Source organism: Rhinolophus ferrumequinum, chromosome 3 (genome assembly GCF_004115265.2).
Source record: "Rhinolophus ferrumequinum isolate MPI-CBG mRhiFer1 chromosome 3, mRhiFer1_v1.p, whole genome shotgun sequence".
Lineage (NCBI taxonomy): Eukaryota > Metazoa > Chordata > Mammalia > Chiroptera > Rhinolophidae > Rhinolophus > Rhinolophus ferrumequinum.
Window position 1 is genome coordinate 61052341 of NC_046286.1, and position 23480 is coordinate 61075820.

General features: G+C 35.7%; 1 protein-coding gene across 1 annotated transcript in view; it reads right to left on the reverse strand.

Annotated features, from left to right (window-relative positions):
• Positions 1–943: 943 nt before the first annotated feature.
• Positions 944–23480, reverse strand: part of SNX3 (sorting nexin 3) — a 40651-nt gene continuing 18114 nt past the window's right edge. Inside the window, exons 2-4 of the mRNA XM_033103553.1 lie at positions 10612–10707; positions 3039–3163; positions 944–1693 (exon numbers count right to left, since the gene is read on the reverse strand). Coding sequence (XP_032959444.1) covers positions 1588–1693; positions 3039–3163; positions 10612–10707 — 327 coding nt within the window. The 3' untranslated portion in view covers positions 944–1587. The remainder of the gene's footprint in view (positions 1694–3038; positions 3164–10611; positions 10708–23480) is intronic.

Here is a 23480-nt window from a genome sequence, read left to right on the forward strand (position 1 = left end):
GTTTAGCAGGGCTACTATTCCTCCGTTCTGCATACCAACAACAGACAGCCTTTGATTTTACCTCTCCAGCTCACGGAAATAAAATTCACATTAACTTTGTGCCTTATAGTAAGGAAAAGGTCGTCTGACGGAATTGGGAAGTACTAAGGCCTCACAGGGCAGCTCTGACGTCTCCCTGTGATTTCCAATCTGCTTCGTAAACATTCGCGTTTGGCCAGAACCTAAGCTGGTGTCCTCTCAAATGGACTGACCTGTCTCTAGGTGACGCTCTGGTGTGGGAGGACAAACTTTACCTTGGGTTTTAACTCGAGGTTACAGTGGGCCCCAAAGCACCAGATGTTGTGCAGACTCAAACTAGAGACCACATTCTGGCTGAAAAGGTCTGACCACAACACAGGGCAGGCAGCAAGGAGTCCTGCCTTTTATGGCTTCTTATCATGTACATGAGTCAGGCAATAACGCTATGCCCCTCTCCCTCGGGTAAAGGGGAGCAAGCGTGCCACTACCCCAAGCCAAATCAGAGAGAAAATGCAAGTTTGCTAAGAAACGGGTTATTACACCCTTGCTAAGTTTGTTTAAGCAAATCACTCAGATGAACTACCAAAAAAAAAATCATCTAAAAAATAGGAGGCATGGTATTGACTTATCTTAAAAGGCCTTTTAAAAAGAATGACTTGAGATTATAAAGCATTTTTCAAATACACAAAGTGCTTCATAATGACTCAATAAGCCTTAAGGAATGCTTTTTTTAGTACATCACTTTTTTTGTTGTTTAAAAGAAAATACCCCATTGAAAGGGTGGTGGCATATTTGATATCACCGCTGTTTAAAGAAGAATGGAGTTACAGGAATGAGAAGTATATAATTAGTAAATAATCCCTCTCAACAAGTGAGTTAAGTAGGAAAGCCATAAAGGGAGAAAAGAAAAGCTGAAGGCAACACAATCAGTGCATATCAGAAATGCATTTTTATTTTTATTTGAAAACAACTTAAATTTTTAGACAAATGATTTTAGTATATAAATTTGATTTTGTTTTTATACAGAATATAAAGATTTCCCTCATTGATCTTCCTTGTGAAGGGTATTACAAGCCTGAAGGGAGATTCTTTCTGCACGCAAGTGTGTATCTTCCATGTGGGTGCTGGCAACCAGTGGGGTAGTGCTCCTACACACAAGCACGTATTACAAAGGGGAGAAGAGAAATATTCTAGGTAATCAGGTTCAAGAAGCAAACATGACACAAAAACTGTGCAGATAAGACCAAGTCAGTAACTTTAGTTAGGACACTGCAGATTATACCGGTAACAGGTTTGGGAGGCTACTGTGTGTACCACATTTGAGAAAGGCTGGAATGAGGGATTATAGAGAGTTATTACAGAGAAAGGCTGGAATGAGGGATTTTCACTAAAGCAAATTAACTTCTTGTCAATTGCTAAAACAAAACAAAATAAAACAGAGCATACGAGTGTTAGTATACTGAAGGCATGTTATACCAGTTTCTGTGCAGCATGCTAAAAGTTAGAACGTCTTCACTGGTGAATCGGTAATAGTCACGGAAAGTTTTTTTTACCCCCTTTCGCCAAGTTTCAGGCATGTCTTATTTTAGATGGAGTATAGCTTTTATCTATTATTTCATCCTGTAAAAACATGTGAAGACAACGTTCATTCTGTGCAAGAGGATGACCAGCGACCCTAGGAATAAAAAAATACAAATTTAGTCCAATATTTTATAGGGGGGAGGTCAAACACACATATGTTTAATGTTAGGAAGTACAGTGTAGTAATAAGTGTTGTTCTGGACTGCCCATAAAGCTACACTCCATCAACTTATGGTAAATTTTCTTTCCTTTGGTTCACAAAGGTAATTTATAAAACATTTAATCACTAGTTTTGCACTGCTTCTGGCATATGTACCCAATTAGCTTCTTTACAAATTAGTTGGTATATTCATAAGAAACCTAAATTAACTTTATTATTAAAAATGAAATGTGTCCTGATTCTAAGAATCCATTTTAAAGAAGGAAAAGATATAGGAGAGAGTTAGAAATACACTGAAGTTCAACAAAAACCCAAAATCCTAAGAAATAGGCACAGGTGTATGGGTTTTTTTTGGGGGGGCAGGACAGAGGAGGGTTGCTTGTTTTTAAAAGTTTTCATCAGACTAAACACAAGATCAGACTGGGCAAACAGATTTCTATCTCAGAATTTAAAAACATGTAACCTAGCATTGCCTTCTCCAAAAGGAAAGTATGTTCATAAAAAAACAATGAAGGTTACGTACTACAGTAGATAACTAAAAGTTAAAGGCTTTGTATAACTTTCCTTTCTGTTTACTTACCACTCACAGATCTTTAAACCACTAGATAAAAACTAAAGTGCTTCTAATAAATAGCTCACAACCAATATTCTCTAGGATTTGACCTTATTTGGTCGAACTTAAGGCCAACCCACAATTATAGTGAACCCTTTCCTGGCATAACTCTCCCTATTTAACTTTTAAAAAATGGCTATATTTCAAATGAGAATAAAATTTAAAGCTCAAAATTTTGCTTTGAGTTTAAGAGTTTCTAAAGAAAAAGATAAACAATCCCAAGTCTTCTTACATTTCCAAGAGAACAGTTTGCCATGAAAATTTTAAATGTGCACCTTTATATGACAAGCTGATAATACCTCCATCTGCAATCAAACAAAATGATTTGAAGTGTTTAAGTTTTGATGTTCATACTAGAACATAGCTTAAATCAGAAAGAATCATAAATAAAACTGTGTTTTTTAAATGCTGTAATTTTAAATGTAATTTGCATAAATTAACCAAGAAAAACAAAAACTTAGGTCAACACTTCAATCACTCAAGCAGGTTAATATTTATCACATGATATTCAACTTGTTATATACTTTTATTTTATTTAAATGATACAAAAAGTTTGGCAAGGACCAAAAGAAAAAGCAACATTACAGTTTAACTTAATATCTAAATTATTAGTAGTCACATAAGGTTAACTGTCTCAGAAAACCCCGAGAGGCAGAAAGCACTTACTTGTTTATAAACTGCTCCAGCCCTTGCTTCCTTTCTTCAATAAAATTGTCATCAAATATTCCATCATCGCCTCTAAAAGGAAGTTGACGCAAAAATGCTTTCCCAGGGAGCGGGGGAACTACAACCTAAAACAATATAAGCAAAGAATGTTCCTGAACATGGTGACTGGGCTGTGAATACTTACAGAGCACAACATAAAGACAAAGTATATCCTCACTGCGCGAGCCAAACCACTGTCAATCAAGCTTGTCTAAATATAAAAGGGAATTAGTAAAAAGCATACTGAAAAACTAATGTTTTGGAGGCAAGATAACCAAATGCAGACTAGCCCATTAGTACAAAGCTCTTCAATGGCAGGGCACATAGCTTAATTATCATTTCTCCTGGACTTCTTAGCAAAGCACAAAAAGAACATTCAAGCACTATTGAAATAAAGGCAACTATGCCCCTCAGTTTTGATGTCAATTGAAGAAGACGATGCTTGACTACAACAGAAACTGTGGAGATCAAAATCGACTCTCAATTCAATGAAGAAATAAGGTATTAACAATGCTCTGACATGGGCAGATAAAAATCCTGTGATCAATTTCTTCCACCTCATACCATCTGTGTATAGTCCTTCCTACTTGTGTCTGAGGTGATGACAAAATAATCAACTACTTGTCGTCACTCTTCTATTTCCTAGGCTAAGAAACATGTTGACTTTCTCCCAAATCCACTATTCTATCTTTCCCCAAAGATCTGTCATTTCTTCCTTCCCACACTATAGGAACATCCCAAAGGATCAACTTGTGTGATCAAAAATCTGAGGAATGTTTAAATTAAAAAAAATTTATTACAGTAAAAGACACTTAATTCCTGTCAAAATAAGATCGCCGTTAATTCCTGTCAAAACACTCCCCCTCACTTCGAACACACTTATCCCATCGTTCTTGCCACTTTCTGAAGCAGTTCTGGAAGTCCTCTTTTGTGTTTTTAGTTATGCTGTCATGGCTGCCTGGATGTCCTGAATCATTTTGACTTTGGGGAAGAGCCAGAAGGCGCATGGTGCCAGATCCGGTGGATAAGGTGGATGAGGCCACACCCTAATGTGCTTATTTGACAGAAACTGCCGTACCAGAAGGGATGTGTGACATGGAGCATTGTCATGACAGAGGGTGAAGTAAAGACACTCATGAAAGAGGACTTCCAGACCTGCTTCAGTAAGTGGCAAGCACTATGGGATAAGTGTGTTCAAAGAGAGGGGGAGTATTTTGAGGGAGATTAATGGCAATGTGTCTTTTACTGTAATAATTTTTTTTTTTATTTAAACATTCACCATGTTTTTTGATCATACCTCATATACTGATATCTCTCTTCTGGGAATTATTAAAACAAATTCAAATATTTGTTTGAATTAAACAGCACCTAGCCATCTATTTCATAGGTTAGTATGGTTTCTCTATCCTAGGGTTTCTCAACCATGGCCCTACTAACATTCTGAACCATATAGTTCTTTACATTTGGGTGGCTGGGGCGCTTGCTGTGCACCGTAGGGTACTTACAGCATCCCGGGCCTCTACCCACTCGACACCGCCAGGAGCACCCCTAGTTATGACAATAAAAAATGTCTCCAACATTGCCAAATGTCTCTTGGGGACAAAACTGCCCCTGTGGAGAACCACCAATCTAGACTATTAACTCTTTCAAATCAGACCCTCTCTTAGGCTTCTTATGGTTATTTCAATAAAAGCTGGGCATACAACAGAAGCTCAAATATGTGTTAAACAACCAGGCACTTAGCTAATCTTGCACCAAAACAGAGAAAATGGTGTAAAGCAAACAATTCAAACAAGGAGAAATATAAATAGTAAACACTAGTATTCAAATCATACATATTCTAAAAGAAGTAAAACTTCAAACCCTTGATCCAGAGTTTGTATAAGTAGGAGTTATCCTAAAACAATAATTCAACAGGGTCAAAAAGGGAAAGAGCAACACAACCTCATACAGAAACAGCAAAAAACAAAGGAACAGCAAAAAACCTCTACAAAACCAAATGCCCAATATGAACTTTCTAACTCCTTCCTAGAGCTACTCTCCCCAGACGACCAAGATTAAGACATCTAAAGACCTGTCTCTGTAAGGTTGCTTTAGCATTCTTGACTCTTTCCACTAATTTGTGAAGTTGAGAGTTCAAACCTACAGAACCTTACAACTGAGAAGCAGGGGTCGTGACGACTGACTGAGTTCCAGGAGAACTGTCTGACGGACAGGGAAGAACATCTCTGTCTATTAAGCCAGCATAAGAAAAGGAATCTAGAACCAGTTCATTAAATAAATGATGACAATTAATTCAGAGCAGAATTTAGCAAAAAAGGTTAAAGATTACTATGTAGATATATAGTAGATACAATTTTGCTAACATAATATTCAAAATAGTCACTGAAATGGATGGTGAGGTTGTGGGCAATAGGATTAATGATACATAAAAATCACCAGTGGCTTGTTCAGCTAAGATTCCAAAGATCCTTTTCAACATTAAATTATTTTTGCTTAAACAATCTGAAAAGACCTAGTTAGAATTCTTACACCAATTTATAAGTCATGAATCTGAAGATATGTGTGTGCTCGTGGGGCAAGAAGTTGAAAGGATATTTGGCTAGCATAATATATTGAAAGGCAAAGTAAACTAAAATAAAAGCTATAAGATTTCACCATCATGACCAATAAACACAGTAAATGTCAACTACTTTCTAGCCTAGTATAACAGTTAAAATTACTAATATATAAACAAAATAACTTACTTGTTCTTAGCAATCTTGTAATAAAAGTACAATTTTCATATAGGTTAAACTCCCAAGATGTTAATAGTGAAGTACTATGCTTCAAAGGACACCATCATGAAAGTGAAAAACAAAGCCACAGAATGGGAGAAGTTTTTCCAATCATATAACTGGTAAGGGACTTGTAAGAGTCTTTGTATATTCTAGATACAAATCAATAATAAGAAGACAAAACACTCAATTAAATGGGCAAAGGATCTGAAAAAAAATTTCTCCAAAGATGATATATGAATGACTGATAAGAACAGGAAAAAATGATCAACATCATTAGCCATCAGGGAAATGAAAATCAAAACCATGGTAAGATACCGCAGCTTCACACACCCTGGGAAGGCTGTAATAAAGATGGATTATAAGTGTTGGTGAAGATGTGGAGAAAAAGTGCAACCCTCACACATCTTGGAAATGTAAAAATGATACAGCTGCTTTGGAAAACAGTCTGGCAGTTCCTCAAAAGGTTCAACAGAGTTCTCATGTGGCCAAGTAAATCCATTCCTAGGTACCGTGTTTCCCCCAAAATAGCCGGACAATCAGCTCGAATGCGTCTTCTGGAGCAAAAATTAATGTAAGACCTGGTCTTATTTTACTATAGGTCTTATTTTAGGGAAACACGGTATGTACTATATACCTAAGAGAACTGAAAACGTATGTCGAGGAAAAAACCTGTACACAAATGTTCATAGCAGCATTAATTGTAATCGCCAAAAAGTAGAAACAATGCAACTGTCCATCAACTGATGAATTGAATAAAATGTAGTTAATATTATTTGGCAATTAAAAAAACGAAGTATTGATTAATGTTACATCAGGATGAACCTTGAAAACATGCTCGGTGAAAGAAGCCAGACAAAAAAAGACTACATTTTCTATGCTTCTATTATATTTATATGACATATCCAGAACAGGCAAATCCATAGAGAAAGTAGATTAATGGTTATCTAGGGCTGGATGAGGCGAGGTAGGGGGAGAAACTGGTAGTGACTACTGACAGGTTTGGGGTTTCTTTTATGGAATGATAAAAATATTCTAAAATTGACCATAGTGATGGCTGCACAACTTTGTAAATATACTACAAACCAATGAACTGCACAGTTTAATTGGGTGAACTGTATGGCATGTGAATTATATGTCAATATAGCTACTATTTAAAAAACGTGACACACACAATCACCAAACGTTTATTAAACACTGCAATGTGCCGTGTACTACGGAAGTAAAGCCCAAAGTCTAACAAGACACTTCTTCCATAAGTCAGACAAAGAAAGACAAATACTGTATCATCTCACTTATATGTAGAATTTAAAGAAGTTGAACTCAGAAGAGGAGTAGTAGTAGCAGTAGCAGCAGCAGCAGTTACCAGGGCCAGGGGGTGGGGGTGGGGAAAAAGAGATGATGGTCATAGGGTATAAACTTCTAGTTATAAGATAAATAAGTTCTGGGGATCTAATGTACAGCAATCACAAGAGTTAATAATACTGTAATGTATACTTAAAAATTGCTAAGAGAGTAGATCTTAAATGTTCTCATACCCGCCCCCCCTCAAAAATGTAACTGTGTGAAGTGATGGATGTTATTAGCTAACCTTGTGGTAATTATTTCACAATATATACATATATCAAATCATCATGTTGTATACCTTAAGCTTATAAATTGTTATTTGTCAATTCTATCTCAATAAAGCTGGGAAAAAAGACATTTCTTTCTTATAGCCATAATATCTTCTTTGTAACCCAAAACTTTCCTAACTTGTTTTGTACATTTATGAGGTGTGATTAAAAAATATGGTGAACGTTTGAATTTAAAAAATTTATTACAATAAAAGACACATTGCCATTAATCCCCCTCAAAACACTCCCTCTCTCTTCAAACACACTTATCCCATCATTCTTGCCACTTTCTGAAGCAGTTCTGGAAGTCCTCTTTCATGAGTGCTTTTGGTTGCGCTGTCGTGGCTGCCTCAGTGCCCTGAATCAATTCAAAACATTTTCCTTTCATGGTCATTTTGACTTTGGGGAAGAACCAGAAGTTGCACAGTGCCAGATCCAGTGAATAAGGTGGATGAGGCCACACCGTAATGTTTTTATTTGACAGAAACTGTCAGACCAGAAGCGATGTGTGACACGGAACCTTTCCATTGTGATCCAAAAATACAGTGAATGCTGCTGCCAAGTGCCATCCAACAGAAAGGCAGAGATCTTCAATACGGGAAGTGGCACATAGAACCTTAGTAACAGTGTGTGTGACAAGTTTCAACTTGTTCAGTGCAGTCAGTCGGGTGTGAGGTACGGTTGAGAGAAGGTGTGTTTTAAAGTGTGCCGTAAATCATCCTCCATCGTGACAATGCTCCATGTCACACATCACTTCTGATATATGGCAATTTCTGTCAAATAAAAACATTACGGTGTGGCCTCATCCACCTTATTCACTGGATCTGGCACTGTGCAACTTCTGGTTCTTCCCCAAAGTCAAAATGATTCAGGACATTGAGGCAGCCACAACAGCGCAACTAAAGACACTCATGAAAGAGGACTTCCAGAACTGCTTCAGAAAGTGGCAAGAATGATGGGACAAGCGTGTTTGAGGTGAGAGGGAGTACTTTTTTTTTTGGGGGGGGGGGGAACGGGACTTCATTGGGGAACAGTGTGTACTTCCAGGACTTTTTCCAAGTCAAGCTGTTGTCCTTTCAATCTTAGTTGTGGAGGGCACAGCTCAGCTCAAAGTCCAGTTGCCATTGTTAGATGCAGGGGGCACAGCCCACCATCCCTTGCGGGAGTTGAGGAGTCGAACCAGCAACCTTGTGGTTGAGAGCCCGTGCTCCAAACAACTGAGCCATCTGGCACTGGTCCATGTGGGAATCGAACTGGCAGCCTTCGGCATTAGGAGCACGGAGCTCCGACCGCCTGAGCCACCAGGCCACCCGAGGGAGTATTTTTAGGGGGATTAATGGCAATGTGTCTTTTACTATAATAATTTTTTTTCTTAAATTTGAGCATTCACCGTATTGTTTGATCACACCTCGTAGGTCTTCTGAATATATATAAAATACATTCAATGAGTTATAAATCTTTATTCCCAAGTAGATAGCCAAATGTTTCAACCCTACTTACTGAATATGAATTCCTTTCCCCACTGATCAACAATGCTGTTTTTGTTATGAACTAAACTTCCAATAAACACATGGGTCAGCTTCTAAATTCTATTACGTTTCACTAATCTATTTGCCCATCCCTAAGGCAATAATACTACATTATTTTAATTACTACAGCCGTAAGGTATGTTCTGATGTCTGCAGGTGCTCAATACATGTTGAAAATTTCTGGCTATTCTTGAGCTTTCTCTGATTCTAAAGCTCATATATAAAGCTGCAAGTTTATAAAGACCTCCATAATATCTCTATTAGAATTTTATGAATTTTTAAATAAGCTAGGAGGTACTACCTTATTTCCTAGGTCTACTGCTAAAACACCACCTCTAAGTGAAGCCTTCCCTTGACCATCCAATAAGAGAGCTGCTCTCCTGGCACTCTTAGTTTAATTAGTTTTTTCTTTCTCTTTCCTTTTTTTTGAAGAGCACATTATCATCTGACATACTAGGTATTTATTTTTTCTGCCTTCCCTTCACCACCACCCCAACTTGCCCAGCAGAATATAAGCACCATAAAAGTGAGGATGTTAATTTGTTCACAGCTCTACCTGTAACTCATAGAACACACAGAATGAGCTCTTAAATGTTTACAGAATAAATGAATCTTCAAAAGTGAATATTCCAAAACAGGAATGTAGTTATTTCTATTTAAGGTCTTCTTTTGTCATTCAGTGAAGTTTTAAACTTTTCTGTATATGGGTCTTATAGTTCTCATTTTATTCGTAAGTATTTTATGAGTAAAATGATTTTCCCTTTATATTTTTGATGGAATGCTATGATTTGTGTATGTTGCTCTTATATCCAGCCACATTTATCTGCTTAAGGAATTTTCCTTCCATTTCTAGCTTATTATGTTTCAGAAATAAGCATAAGCAATCCTTAACGTACTTCAGGCTCCTATCATCTCCACTTCTTTCCTACTATACTCTAGTCACAAAGTAACTTCATCATTCTGAGCATACCATGCCCTTTGATGTAACTGTGACAGAGGGTTGAAACAAGGGATATTAGTGTGATACCATGCTCCAATTTATTTTGCAGCCAAAACCACCAAATTTTCTTCTAAGAGAAGACAATTCCTACCAAAGTACGTAACAGTATTTTCAAATTGCAGGTAGCAACCCATTAGTAGCTCATGGCCATCATTTAAAAAGCTAACCTGAAGAATATCAGCACGTATCACACACAGTACGGGAAGTACTGGATTAGACAAAACGTATTTATGGTGAGTCAGTAAAAACCACTGGAAATACATTGACATCTGAGATGTGCTGGGGAAGAGAAACTTGTCAGGGATGTGGAGGGGGAAGGTGGCATAGGAAGATGAGGGAAAGGAAGGAAGGAACAGCAAGGAAGTTCTAAGGAGTGTTATCCAGTGGGTCAGCAAAGGCATCAATTGAGCCATTAAAGTAGCCAAGAGAAGGAAGACAGTTCTGAGGAAAAATTAGAGACTTCCTCCATCTCCCATGAAATAAGATAACACTGAACTCTTTGAAAAAGAAATCATACTTGCTTTTATCTATTCAAGATAACTTTCCAGAGAAGTATTCAATATTGAGATTTGGAATGTTTTGCTTTAAAGTTCCATTACAAATAATTCTTACCTTGCTCTCTCTTTCTAATTCACTTCGTAGCCATTCAAAGTCACTGTATCTTCTTCTAACAGTAGATTCCTTCAGCTTGAAAATAGGCAGATTTGTCTGCAAGAAAAAAAGTCACTCCTAAATTGAAGCATATTACATGGACTTCAAAAAAAGGGAGGGGATCTATATGTCAAATTAATAATACAGCAAGCCTGTTTACCTTAATAAAATCATAAATTTATTGAGGTGCCATTTTACCTCCAACAAAATAAAACTTAGCTGTTAAAATAGTATGTTATTTACACTCGAGTACAACTTCCAAAATGCATGTTTGCATATATGCTTTTGGATGTCATTATGCCCAAGGTTAGTTATATAAACAAAGGTCATTTTTTTCTATTTCAGTGAGGTGTAAAAGCGTCAACTGAAAGGGGTGAAGATAAAGCTAGCTCTAATTGCTATCCAGTTTAGATAGCACTTTAGTATATAATGCTCATAGGGGAAAGAGACCTGAACTACTTTGAAATATAAAATATTTTGTTATTATGACTAGATTAGATGTTGCATAATGAAAGAAATGAATAAAGGGTTATTTTTAATGGTCTTCTTTTAAAATGCCAGAAAATCACTCTTAACCACTCGTAGGAAATTAGGAGTCCATACCCTTTACATCAGGTTCATAGATTCAGAGCTTTACAGGCTGAGGGCAAGTTTAAGAATGGAAAACGTAATGCCCAGTACTTGGAGGTTACATAGGAATGGAAGAAAACTTGCAGAGACTGTCCTTTACAAGATTGCAAAGATCATTTCTGTTAATTTCTGAAGTTAAACAGGAAATATTTCCATTATCTTTTACTGATCCCTAAAAAAAGAGAAAATATACTTCTGAATCCAATTAAAAATGGTTTATGATTAAGGACAATTAGCAGAAGTTGTTTACCATTACAATTTTATTGAGAATAGATTGTAAAACGCATGTAATACTACAAAGTTTGTAGGAGACAGAAATGACCTAACGATTAATGCCATAGCATACTGAAAATGCTACCTAATACTAGTTAACCCCTGAACACGGGTATGAACCGTGCGTGTCTACTTACACGCAGACTTTTTTCAATAAATATACTGAAAAATTTTGAGATTTGCGACAATTTGAAAAATACGGAAGAACCATGCAACCTAGAAATACCAAAAAAAATTAAGAAGTTATGTATGTCATGAATGCATAAAATGTATGTAGATACTAGTCTATTTTATCATTTACTACCCTAAGATATGTATGAATCTATTGTAAAAATTAAAACATCAAAACTTACACACACACTTATGGACCACACATGGCGCCATTGGCTGTCTAAAGAAATGTGAAAGATTAAATCATAACTGCAAAAAGTTAACTGTAGTACATACTATACTACTGTAATAATTTTGTACACTAGGCTACCATAAAGCAATCATTTGCTGCTTCTTCATTATCAATGCATGAATCACACCTGTAAATAAATATGAAATTTTCACAGTATCTTTTCATTTTTGATGTCTAGTGTGAGTAATACATATAACACCTACAGTGTTTTGTATCATGTAAGACAATAATGAGGCAGGTGCTGACAGACGATTCATCTTGTAAACAGACGACCTACACTCACGGTATCGATGCAGTCCAGTACTGTAAATGTATTTTCTCTTCCTTATGATTTTCTTAGTAACATTTTCTTTTCTCTAGCTTACTTTATTGTAAGAATACAGCATATAATACATGTAACACAAAATATGTGTTAATACACTTTATGTTTTTGGTAAGCTTCCAGCCAACAGTAAGCTATCAGTAGTTACGTTTTGGGGGAGTCAAAAGTTACATGTGGATTTTCAACTGTGTGGGGGGTGGCTAGCACCCCACCCAACCCCTATGTGTTGTTCAAGTGTCAATTGTATATACTCTCAGATTATATTTGGTCCTTAATTCAGTCTTTGCACCTGTAGAACTGCAAACTGCTTTACAGATGAAAAGAAAAATATTAAGTGCCACCAGAAGGAAAGACTGGCTTCCTACTTTGGATACAGGGACATCATCATGACGTAAAATTCACTCACAAGGAAATTCCAATCATTTGTTAAACTTACTGCCACTGGTAATTGGCCTTCAGCTAAAGAAAAGCTTTTTATTCAGGACCTTAAACCCATTTTTTAGTGGTCTAAATTTTTTCCAAAGTGTATTAACTTCTCTATGTTGTATACCTTATAGCTTGGATTCTTCTACAGATGCTATTGGGCATAACAGTGTATAGGTTTCAAGCATGAAACCGAATCTCACAAGAGGTTTAAAAGCACTTGAATTTTCTTTCCCAGGTAACCACAACATTTGTTCATTGTATTAATGACTAAGAGCAAATTGCACCTAACAAGACTCTTATTATACTAAAAGTCAAGCTTATATTTAGAGATGCTGGCTTGCTGTACAGAGAGGTACTCTCATTCCCCACAGGGAATAAAATTAGGCCCCCTGGAGAGTAGGATGATAATTCCCAGAAAGAAAGCACTGGATTATTTCTCTCTAATTTCATCCATTGGCTTTTTAACCAAGTTCACCCTTCCGCATTAAAATATTAAGTCTTTGTAAGTGTCTAAAGATAGAAAGGCCTTTACAGAATTGAGTGTTTTCTGCAGGTGAGATTCTACATTTTGAATTCCCTCCTCTCAAATTACTTTACAAAGAGGATTAGCTGCTCTCTTTATTCAATATGTTAAGATCAAGCTTGTGAAAAGAGTTCCCTAAGAATTTTCATACTTCTGGGTACGGAAGTCTATAAAGTTAATCTCTGAAACAACATATCAAGCTTACAGGTACAATGTTGAGGGAAGAGTGCCAATTCAGCTCATTTTACCTTCCATTTTCCCTTTTGAACTTTTGACATAATCATGATTATATCTGATTCAGTTTAATAGAAGGAGAGTGGGAGGGAAAAAAATCCAATCCTTTCTATGATTAGCTAATAGTTGATAGATTATACATTGAAAAAAGGATCATAGTTAAAGAAAATTCTTTTGTTTAGTTTTCTCAGCTGGCTATGATTTCTCTTTATATGAGGACTGCTATCGAGTTTTGATCAAGTCACATCAAGTAATTCTTAATATTATTTGCTCATTACATTTAGAGTGGTAAGTTTGCCTGCTAATGTCTTCCTGATCACCACAAGGGCTTTCAATTCAATTTGATCAAAATACAAATGAAAAATGCTGAGATTTATTGTTTAAGCCACTGAACTATCACTGTTGATTATAAACTCTTATGATTGGTCACTTTCAACTTATTTAACCCTTATAAAATGCTCTATTTCGGGTTTTTAAAGAGACAAGAGTAAGAATAATAACTTTTCCCTAGTTTTGTGATTCAATTATTAGTTTGGAAGCACCTATAATAGGGTGTACTGCTAGTGCTAGATAAGATGGGGAATATAACGAGGAATACGATGCTGTCCTGACCTTCATGAAGCTTACAATATATTGGAGAGGTTGGAAGATAAGCATATAAAAAGTTAAATTTATGTGGTTAAAAATACCATACACCATAAAAACAATGTTGAAAGACCAAGAACAAATTATAGACAAATAATCTGCAACATAAAACCAAAGGATAATTTTATTAAAGGTAAATAACTCAGAAACCAATGAAAGATAAAGTTGAATAACCTGAGAAAACAGGCAAAATACAGAAAAACTAATGGCCAACACTGTCCAACTTCACTCACAAAAATGCGAGTTAAAACAGTAAGATCCCATTTTCAATTATCAGACAGGCAAGTATTAAATTTTAATAGCCAGTAACAGTGAGGGTAGAGCCATCTAAAAAACCTGCTAATAATAAGGAAAACCTGGTACAATCTTTAAGGAGGGCATTTTGGTGACATCCATCACTTTTCTTAAATTTATTTTTTAATTACAGTATAAAATGCTACATTAGTTTCATGTGTACAACATAGTGATTAGACACAGACATACCTTATGAAGTGATCACCCCTATAGGTCTAGTATCCATCTGACACCATACATAGGTATTATATTAGATTGGTGCAAAAGTAATTGGGGTAATATTTGCAAAGTAATATTTGCAATTATTAACCTTTTAAACTGCAATTACTTTTGCACCAACCTAATAATATTATTGACTATATTCCCCATGTCACTCCTATAAAAGCACGTATCTTTTGAGCCAACAATTCTACTAGGAATTAACCCTATAAATATTTCCATACATTCAAAAAGATATTGGTGCACAGTTTACATTAGCATTGTTTATGTAATAGCAAACAAAAAACCAAAAACCTAATAAAACTGTTCAAACATAAACTGAAACTTTATACAGCTTTTATAAAATATAACTCAGCCACAGACTGATCAGGAAGCCCATTGGAGATATGTTAAGTATAAAAAGTTTAGAACAATATATATAGTATGATACCATCTGTATATTAATAATAATTTAAAAGAAAGCATAAAAGAATTGATTTGGCCTGTATTCTTTTAACACGTGGAGTCAGCCATACTATAGGAAGACAGATGAGAATAGTGAAATAGTGTGAGCTACATGTAGAGAGGAAACAAATATTTTTAGGAAGTAATTCTTACATATTCAAATTATAGGACATAGTGAGAAATAAAACTGAAAAGGTTAAATTGTGCCCTGTCTGGCTATGGTATCTACCTATAAGCACCAGGAATTAATAAACAAAATCTAAACAGGAAAATATCTTTGACACAAAAAAAAGAAACAGAAGAGAGAAAATACCACGGAAGTAGAAGCCATAGAATTGGAGAGATTAGCTCTGTGTACGGGTGAGCATTAAGAACAGTTTGGTCCTATGCATATTACAAAAAAATGTATTTTTTTTAACTGTGCACGGTGTGATGTTCATGATACTTACTGTGGTGATCATTTCACAATGTATACAATTATCAATAATTATGCTGCACACCTGAAACTAATATAATGTTGTATGTCAATATCTCAAAAAAAAAAAGTTGGTTCTAGCTCATTCTAAGATTGATCTGCTTGAAGAGTATAGACGAGAGTCAGACTAAGGAAGCAAATTATAGCAGAAATCCCTTAAAGATCTTACTTTGGATATCATTTAAAATGTTTATACATATCTAGAGAGAAATAAAGTACTGAATTCTGAAATTAAATGTAAATCAGACTAAATAAGGTTACCTTACTTTAAGATGACCAAAACTTCTGAAATTTAATAGGCAAGATTTAGTATTCTCTCATTCTGATGTTCATATTTCCCCTCAATTTTAAGAAAAGTCACCCTAGTTGCTCACACTGAGCATAAAGTAGAAGCCATTACTGTCTTCCTAGCTATTGTTCATTTTACCTAACATGTAAAAGTGTCCAAGTCAGCCATTTGTATGAAGTAACATTTGTAGGAAATATTTTATTTGTAGGAACAATGACCCGAGACAGGCAAGATCAGAGACAAGCAAAACTTAAGTCTATCATCAGGCAAGAACCCTAAACTAAGGCACAGCTTTTATCTATTTGTGTACGTATTTATTATAAGTAAATGCTGAAGGTGAGTTTGAGTAACCTTGGTCTATTTTAGACTTTTCAATTTTGCTCATGTAGTTACAAAAGTTCTGCAAATAATGAAGCAAATATAGAGGCTCCTATAAACATTTACGTCAACTACTCTCATGGTATCTATATAAGAAATCCAATATTAACAATTTAAAGCTATATCAGGGCTATGGCCCAAGCTAACATTTAAGCAGCAGAAAATTATAGTTCTCTGCTCTTCAAAAACTTGAGTTGGTTACCTGGAATCCATAAATTCAATAAAAACTATTTTATTCCACATTCAAAATACACTTTGTTAATCATTATAAGCCAAACACTAGTTAATTTGTTACCACGATTTAAAATTTCTTTGCAAAACTATAAAAAAAGATTGTCAAGGAAGGCAGAAGCTGAGAATACAAGAATGTTCACATCTGCTACTAAAAGAAGCTTTAAAAATAACATCTAAATATGGGACACATGTTAAAAAGTCATAGCAAACAAAAGTCAGTCCCAAATCTCTCCTCCACATCCTACGTCTGCTACTGAAATCAAAGACTTCGGTGGTCCTTCAGCCTGATAAGCTGCAGAATTATTACCTGGGTAGCTAACAACAATTTAAGTGGAAGTATAACACAAATATAGAAACGTGCACAAATACAGTAAGGGTACAGCTCAATAGTTTTCAAATGGTAGTAATCTGGGTAGACTTAAAAAAAAAAAAAAGAAACAGTCCTGAGGCCTACCTCAGATCAGCTAAATCAGCCTCTAGGGGAATGGACCCTTTAAAAAAAAAAGTTCCCCAGATGATTTATGCATAAGTTTTGAAACTTACCATACAGCATCTGACTGGTTCAAAAGATCATACAACAAGGCTTAGAAGCAGTGTTAGAGGGAAATTTATAGCTGTAAACATCCACATTAAAAAATGAGAAGTATCTCAAATGAATAACCTAACCTTCCACCTTAGGACACTAGAAAAAGAACAAGTTAAATACAAAAGACATAGAAGGAAATAATAAAGACCATTGTAGAAATAAATGAAATAGAGAACAGAAAAACAAAAGAGAAAATATAAATGAAAAACATTCAATGCTTCAATTAAAGAAATGGGAGACTTTAATCAAATTGGAGATTAATTTTAATATATTGTTTTACAAAACATTTGACACGTAGTCATAGTATTCCTTCTATGGGAGAAGAAAATCACAATCAGTAACCCTACTCACTTTCTCATTCTTATCTTCAAATCTCACAGATTCATTCAGTATAAAAGTATACACTTTGTAATATTCTGTATTAGGATAGTGGTTAAGAGCTCAGTCTCTGTATAGGTTCAAATTCCAGCAATGCCACTTAGCTATGTGACTTAGGCAAGTTAATCTCTCTGTTTCTCAATTTGCTTATCTATAAACTGGGAATAATAGTGAGACTATATCAAAACAGATGATTTAGAAGTTAAACTAACCTAGATGAATTCTTTTTTACTATTTGGAAAATCATACAAAGGATAATTATCTTGAAAATAAATAAGATTCGTAATGCTGGGAGGCCATGTTCTTATAATCCTATCTCATACAGTTGTTGTAGTGATGAAACGAGGTAACATATATAAACATAATTAGAATCTTACCTGGCACACAATAATTGCACAATAAGTCTAAGTTATTTGTTTTTCTTACATTATCCATTTTGTGTCTTTTTAAAACTTAGCAAAAAGTTTTAGTATTGTAATACTCTCCCTATATGTTTAAGCAATTGTTATTCTTGTTACAGTTGCTTTGTAAATCTACGGTTATTTTTGCTGGACCATTTGAGAATAAATAGCAGATATCATGACCCTTTACTACTAAGTACTTCAGTGTGCATTCCCTAAGGACGTTCTCTTGTATAACAGAACGAGGACCAAATATAGGACATTTAAATTTGATGTACAGTCCATATTCAAATTTTAACAGTCGTCCCAATAGTAACCTTTAGAAGTTTTTAAAAACCAGAAAGAATCCCATTAAGAATCAAGCACTTCCCTGGTTATATCTTTAGTCTCCTTCAATTTAGAACAGACCTCCTACCTTTTAGTCATTCAAGACGATAACAATTTTAAAGAGCGCAGGCCATGTATCATGCGTCTGAGATATATTATGCATCTGAGATATATTATGCATCTGAGTTTGTCTGTTTCCTCATGACCAGTTTCACGTCACGCACTTTTGACGGGAATGTTCCTCACAGCAGGAATGCTGAAGCCTTCTCAGCGCATCACATCAGAAGGCACAGGGAAGTATGTCCTATTATTGGATCATTTGGTTAAGGCCAGGTTAGCCAGATTTCTCCAACGTACAGTTACCTTTTCTTCCTCTTTATAGTAAGTTTTTCTTATTCTTGCACTTGCCCTTCATAATAAAATTTAGTGCCATTTGGAATTTACCCAGCTAAATTTAAAACTTACAGAACTGTCAAAGCCCAGGAAGAATTCTGCTTCTTGGAGAATCACATTTTTAGGTGAAGTTATTGGCCTGACCTGAACCATTAGGAGAGAGGTTGGCTTATTGCAGGAAAGCCCTACTCTCTGCCAAATACACTGTGAACATGCAGATGTGTAAGTACATTATGGTCACAATTTGTTGATTTAGTAAACAGAATTAGAAGAGGATTTATAGTCTACTTGGCTACAATGGAGCCATGGATATTTGTACTGGCCCGAGGAGAAATTCAGGGCAATTTGCACCTTCTGTGCATCTTGCCTTTAAAATTGCAAGAGGAGATTGTTATTTTGTGTATCTCAAGAAAAGATGGCTGACTGATTACATAAGATACCTGGGACATTCAGAAAACCAGAAAAGAACAAGACTAAAAACCTGAAGAGACTGTTCAATATTATTTTGTTGCTGTTCATTTGTTCTAATAATATACCAGAAACAAAACTCCAAAGAGATGAAATGTTATGAGATGTCTTGTATGCCTGATACTCTTAAACTGCTATTTATATAAAAGAGAAACCGGCCATTTCCCACAAAATAATACTAATCACATGGGGTAAAATCATCAGGAATCCAAATGGACATTATATACTAAAGAACAGATTTTTGAAACCATGGTACAGAGCTCTAAAACAAGTGCTCCCTTCACGTCTAAGCAGAGGAAACTGCCACATTACTGGTCTCCAAAAAGCTGGGTCTTACACACTTACACAGGCTGACCTATTAAAGTCAGCGGCTCACAGATACCCTATATGTAACCTGATTATCACTGATAGCCAAGCAGAAAACTAAGCCTCAAAATGTGATCACCTGAATATAGCTTAACAATAGATATTAGAAAAATGTTTACTAGGTGTTTCTAGTATTTCTTCAGATAGTGTCACGTGTACATTTGAAAAAAGAGACTGGCAACGACATCAAAAGTATACTCAATAGACCATACTCTATTCAACCAATCCTAAGAGATGTAAATGGATGCCCCACTACAGTTCTCATTAAACGGTTGCATTTCTCCAAATATCTACATCTAGAGATAAAGGATAAGCTGAGAAGTGCTTAAGCTATTACCTCTCCCTTCAGTACTTTTGATACTTGTTTTACCCAATCTGGAACAGCATGAATAACGGGAGATATGGTTTATAACCTAGATGAACTCTAAATATGTCTGGGGAGAAGTCATTTAAGTGAAGAATAAGCTTTTAGTCTGGTGAACCTTTGAAATGTAGATTGTCACTAAGCCAAGGTATTTAGTTTAGTTTCTTTCTTTTTTTAAAAAAAAATAAGGACATGGCTTTCCAGTGATACAATTTCCCGTTATTTTAAAAGAAGTATCCTTTATGGTGTAATTTCCAAAACAGTAGAGAAGAAATTATACAGACTGGTTTAATGCATAAACCAAGTAATTCCATATATTTTTCCTCCTTTGTCCATACTCTTCATTTGTGAATTGACAACAAGGCTCACTTGCGAGCTCGCGCAAGGTTTTCAACGAGCAACCTTTAATGGACTTGTGCAACAGTAATTCTACTGTGAAGAAAAATTTGCTCGTAATAGTTCATGAACATTTACATAATCCTATAGGCTTCTACTGAAAGAAAACTGCCTAATAGCCTACGATGTTTTTTGAACAATTTTAAAAGTACAAAATGATTTATCTCCCCAACTTGCCTAATCATAAGAATTGCCTCAAGAGTTTTAAACACCCCCACACACACCCGCACAGCTCCTAAAGAATCTCATTCAAATTAGTCTGGGGTGGAATCTGAAAATCAGTATTTTTAAGTGATTTTAAGGTGAGAGAACCACTGCCCAAGACTTACTAACATGGGCTCAGAAATCTGTACGACCACCAAATGATTCTAGTTTAGCTGGGACAGATATGGGCAATAATATCTTACCTCCTTAAGGATGGTGATTTGGAACTAACACTATGAGAATACTGAACTGGAAATGGGATGCAAAATCGTTATAACTATGATGTGGAAACCAGTGAAAGAATATTAGTTAAGAAGCTCTATTCAGTGTTATTCTAAACGTCTATACATATACTGTGTTTCCCCAAAAATAAGACCTAGCCGGAAAATCAGTTCTAATACGTCTTTTAGAGCAAAAATTAATATAAGACCCGGTCTTATATTAATTTATAATAATTATAAATAGTTATAGTAAAATAAGACCCGGTGTTATATTACGTAAGACCAGGTCTTATATTAATTTATGCTCTAAAAGACGCATTCGAGCTGACTGTCTGGCTAGGTCTTATTTTCGGGGAAACATGGGAGTATCAGGCACATATGGATACAGGGATGTAAAACAATCAGCATCCTCAAGAGATACTTACAGCATGAAATGGGAGGGGGGGACAGCTACAACCATAATTCATCACAGACCTTTACTGTTTAGATAAAAGGGTAGAAACTTGTACTAATCAGGGAAGAAATAGAACAGATACAAAACACATATATATGAATTAAGTTTGCATGGTAGGCTCATAAAAAGTACCCTTAAAATTAAAAAAAGAAACATTAGAATAGTACATGTTCATTTGTAGAGACTTCATTTTGATAATATCCTTTCAGTCTTTTATACATACAAATTGTATTCTTATTTAATATACTTATATTAGCTTCTCACTTGACATAGTTAACACGACTGCATACAGACATGATCTACATGAGAGGTGATGTCGTACAATGGTTAAGCACACAGCACTGGAACCAGACAATCTGATTTTTATCCCAACTCCTCCATCAACCAGCTATCTGACTCTGGGGAAAATGCTATGATGAGAGCTAGATGAAACCTTGACAGAGAGCCAGGGAATTTATATACTTTCTACAGGACAAACCCCCGAAGGTGAAATTACTGGGCCAAAGACTATGAATGTTAGGGCTTCAAAATGTCCTCCAGAGAAGCTACTTTGCTGTAAGTTGAAGACGTACCTAACTGTACTAGGCTATTAGTTTGGTGACCTACAATAAACCATGGCCCTTAGTTTCTTTCTTTTTGTATCCTCTATTATCTTCCTGTAACCTCTCCCAAATTGACTTGGCAATTGTGACTGCCTTTCATCAATGGTATATACTGGCAAGTATTTGTGAATTGGGGCTTGTCCTCACGGGACATTTGTTCATTAAAACATTCTCTCTTGGAACCCAGTCACCATTATTCTGTTAGAAGTCTAGCTATCCACATGGAAGAAAACTCAGGACCTGATCAACAGCTCCAGCTGAGCTCCCAGATGGTAGCCAGCACTAACTTGCCAGCCAGCCATATAACTGTCATCTTGGAAATAAATCCTCCAGGCCCAGTCAAGCTGCACCAGCAGATATCGAGAACAGAGATAGCTGTTCCTTCTAAGACCTGACCAAACGGCTTAATTGGGATAAAGTGAATGTTAACTGTTGCTACCGTGTTTCCCCGAAAATAAGACCTAGCTGGACCATCAGTTCTAATGCATCTTTTGGAGCAAAAATGAATATAAGACCCGGTCTTATTTTAATATAAATAATATAAATACTGGGTCTTATATTAAGTTTTGTTCCAAAAGACGCATTAAAGCTGATGGTCTGGCTAGGTCTTATTTTCAGGGAAACAGGGTATCTTAAGCCACTAACTTTTGGGGTTATTACACAGCAATAGATAACTGAATCAGTAACTCGACTTTGGTAGAATCATGCTAAACAAGCAGCAGATTGAGAAGACAGTATTTCATACATAAAAATGTGGTACTTAAAAAGTACATAGACTTTTTAAAATGTTATCTTTTTGCTGTTTACTTTTTTGCTGATTAGCTCTTGACTACATTCTGAGTAGCAGAGGTTCCCAGGAAATACGTAAGTGCATTGATTCTGGATTATTCAGCAAAGGAAGTATTTCTCCATAACTTAAAAAGTTGATAAAATGACCTGAACTGAAGTTTTTCTCACTCTAAACAAAGGCAAGGTTTAAAAATAAAAGTTGTAGGGGCAGCCAAATGGCTCAGTTGGTTAGAGTGCGAGCTCCGAATAACAGGGCTGCCGGTTCGATTCCCACATGGGCCAGTGAATTGCGCCCTCCACAATTAAATTGAAGACAACGAGCTGCCGCTGAGCTTCCGGAGGGGCGGCTGGATGGCTCGGGTGGTTAGAGCACAAGCTCTTTAACAACAAGGTTGCCGGTTCAATTCCCACATGGGATGGTGGGCTGCACCCCCTGCAACTAAAATTGAAAATGGCAACTGGACTTGGAGCTGAGCAGCACCCTCCACAACTAGACTGAAGGACAACGACTTGGAGCTGATGGGCCCTGGAGAAACACACTGTTCTCCAATTAAAAAAAAAAAAAAATTAAGAACAAAAATAAATAAAAGTTGTAATTTAAGATTGAGTTGCTTTCTCTAAGAATAGATAGTATGAAACAGTTTGTCACCTATATTACAAAAGAATGAAGCTGAAGTGTTTCTTCAATGAAATATTACCTAGAAAACTATAAAAAGCATGAATAAGGTTTAATGAGTCTTAATTCTCTAAGACATGAGTGCTACCTATATTAATAGACTCCTTTCTCTTCTAGTCAGATGACCAGCTATAATAAGAACTAGCCAATATTAAACACCACATATTGACAGCAATGCCATTACAATACTTTATTCCTTACCAACAAAGAGTGATTATTGTTCTAATAACCTGCAAGTACTCAAATCACTAACATAAAATCTGTTTTATTAGAAATGGTAAGTAACTCTCTAAGAATCCTGAGAACAAAGGTCATAAAAGGAATTGCAACTTGTCATTAAAGGTTTCAAGACACACATAATTAGGTCAGTATGACTTAAAAAACATTTCTGGCTAGCATATATTTAACTGTTGGGT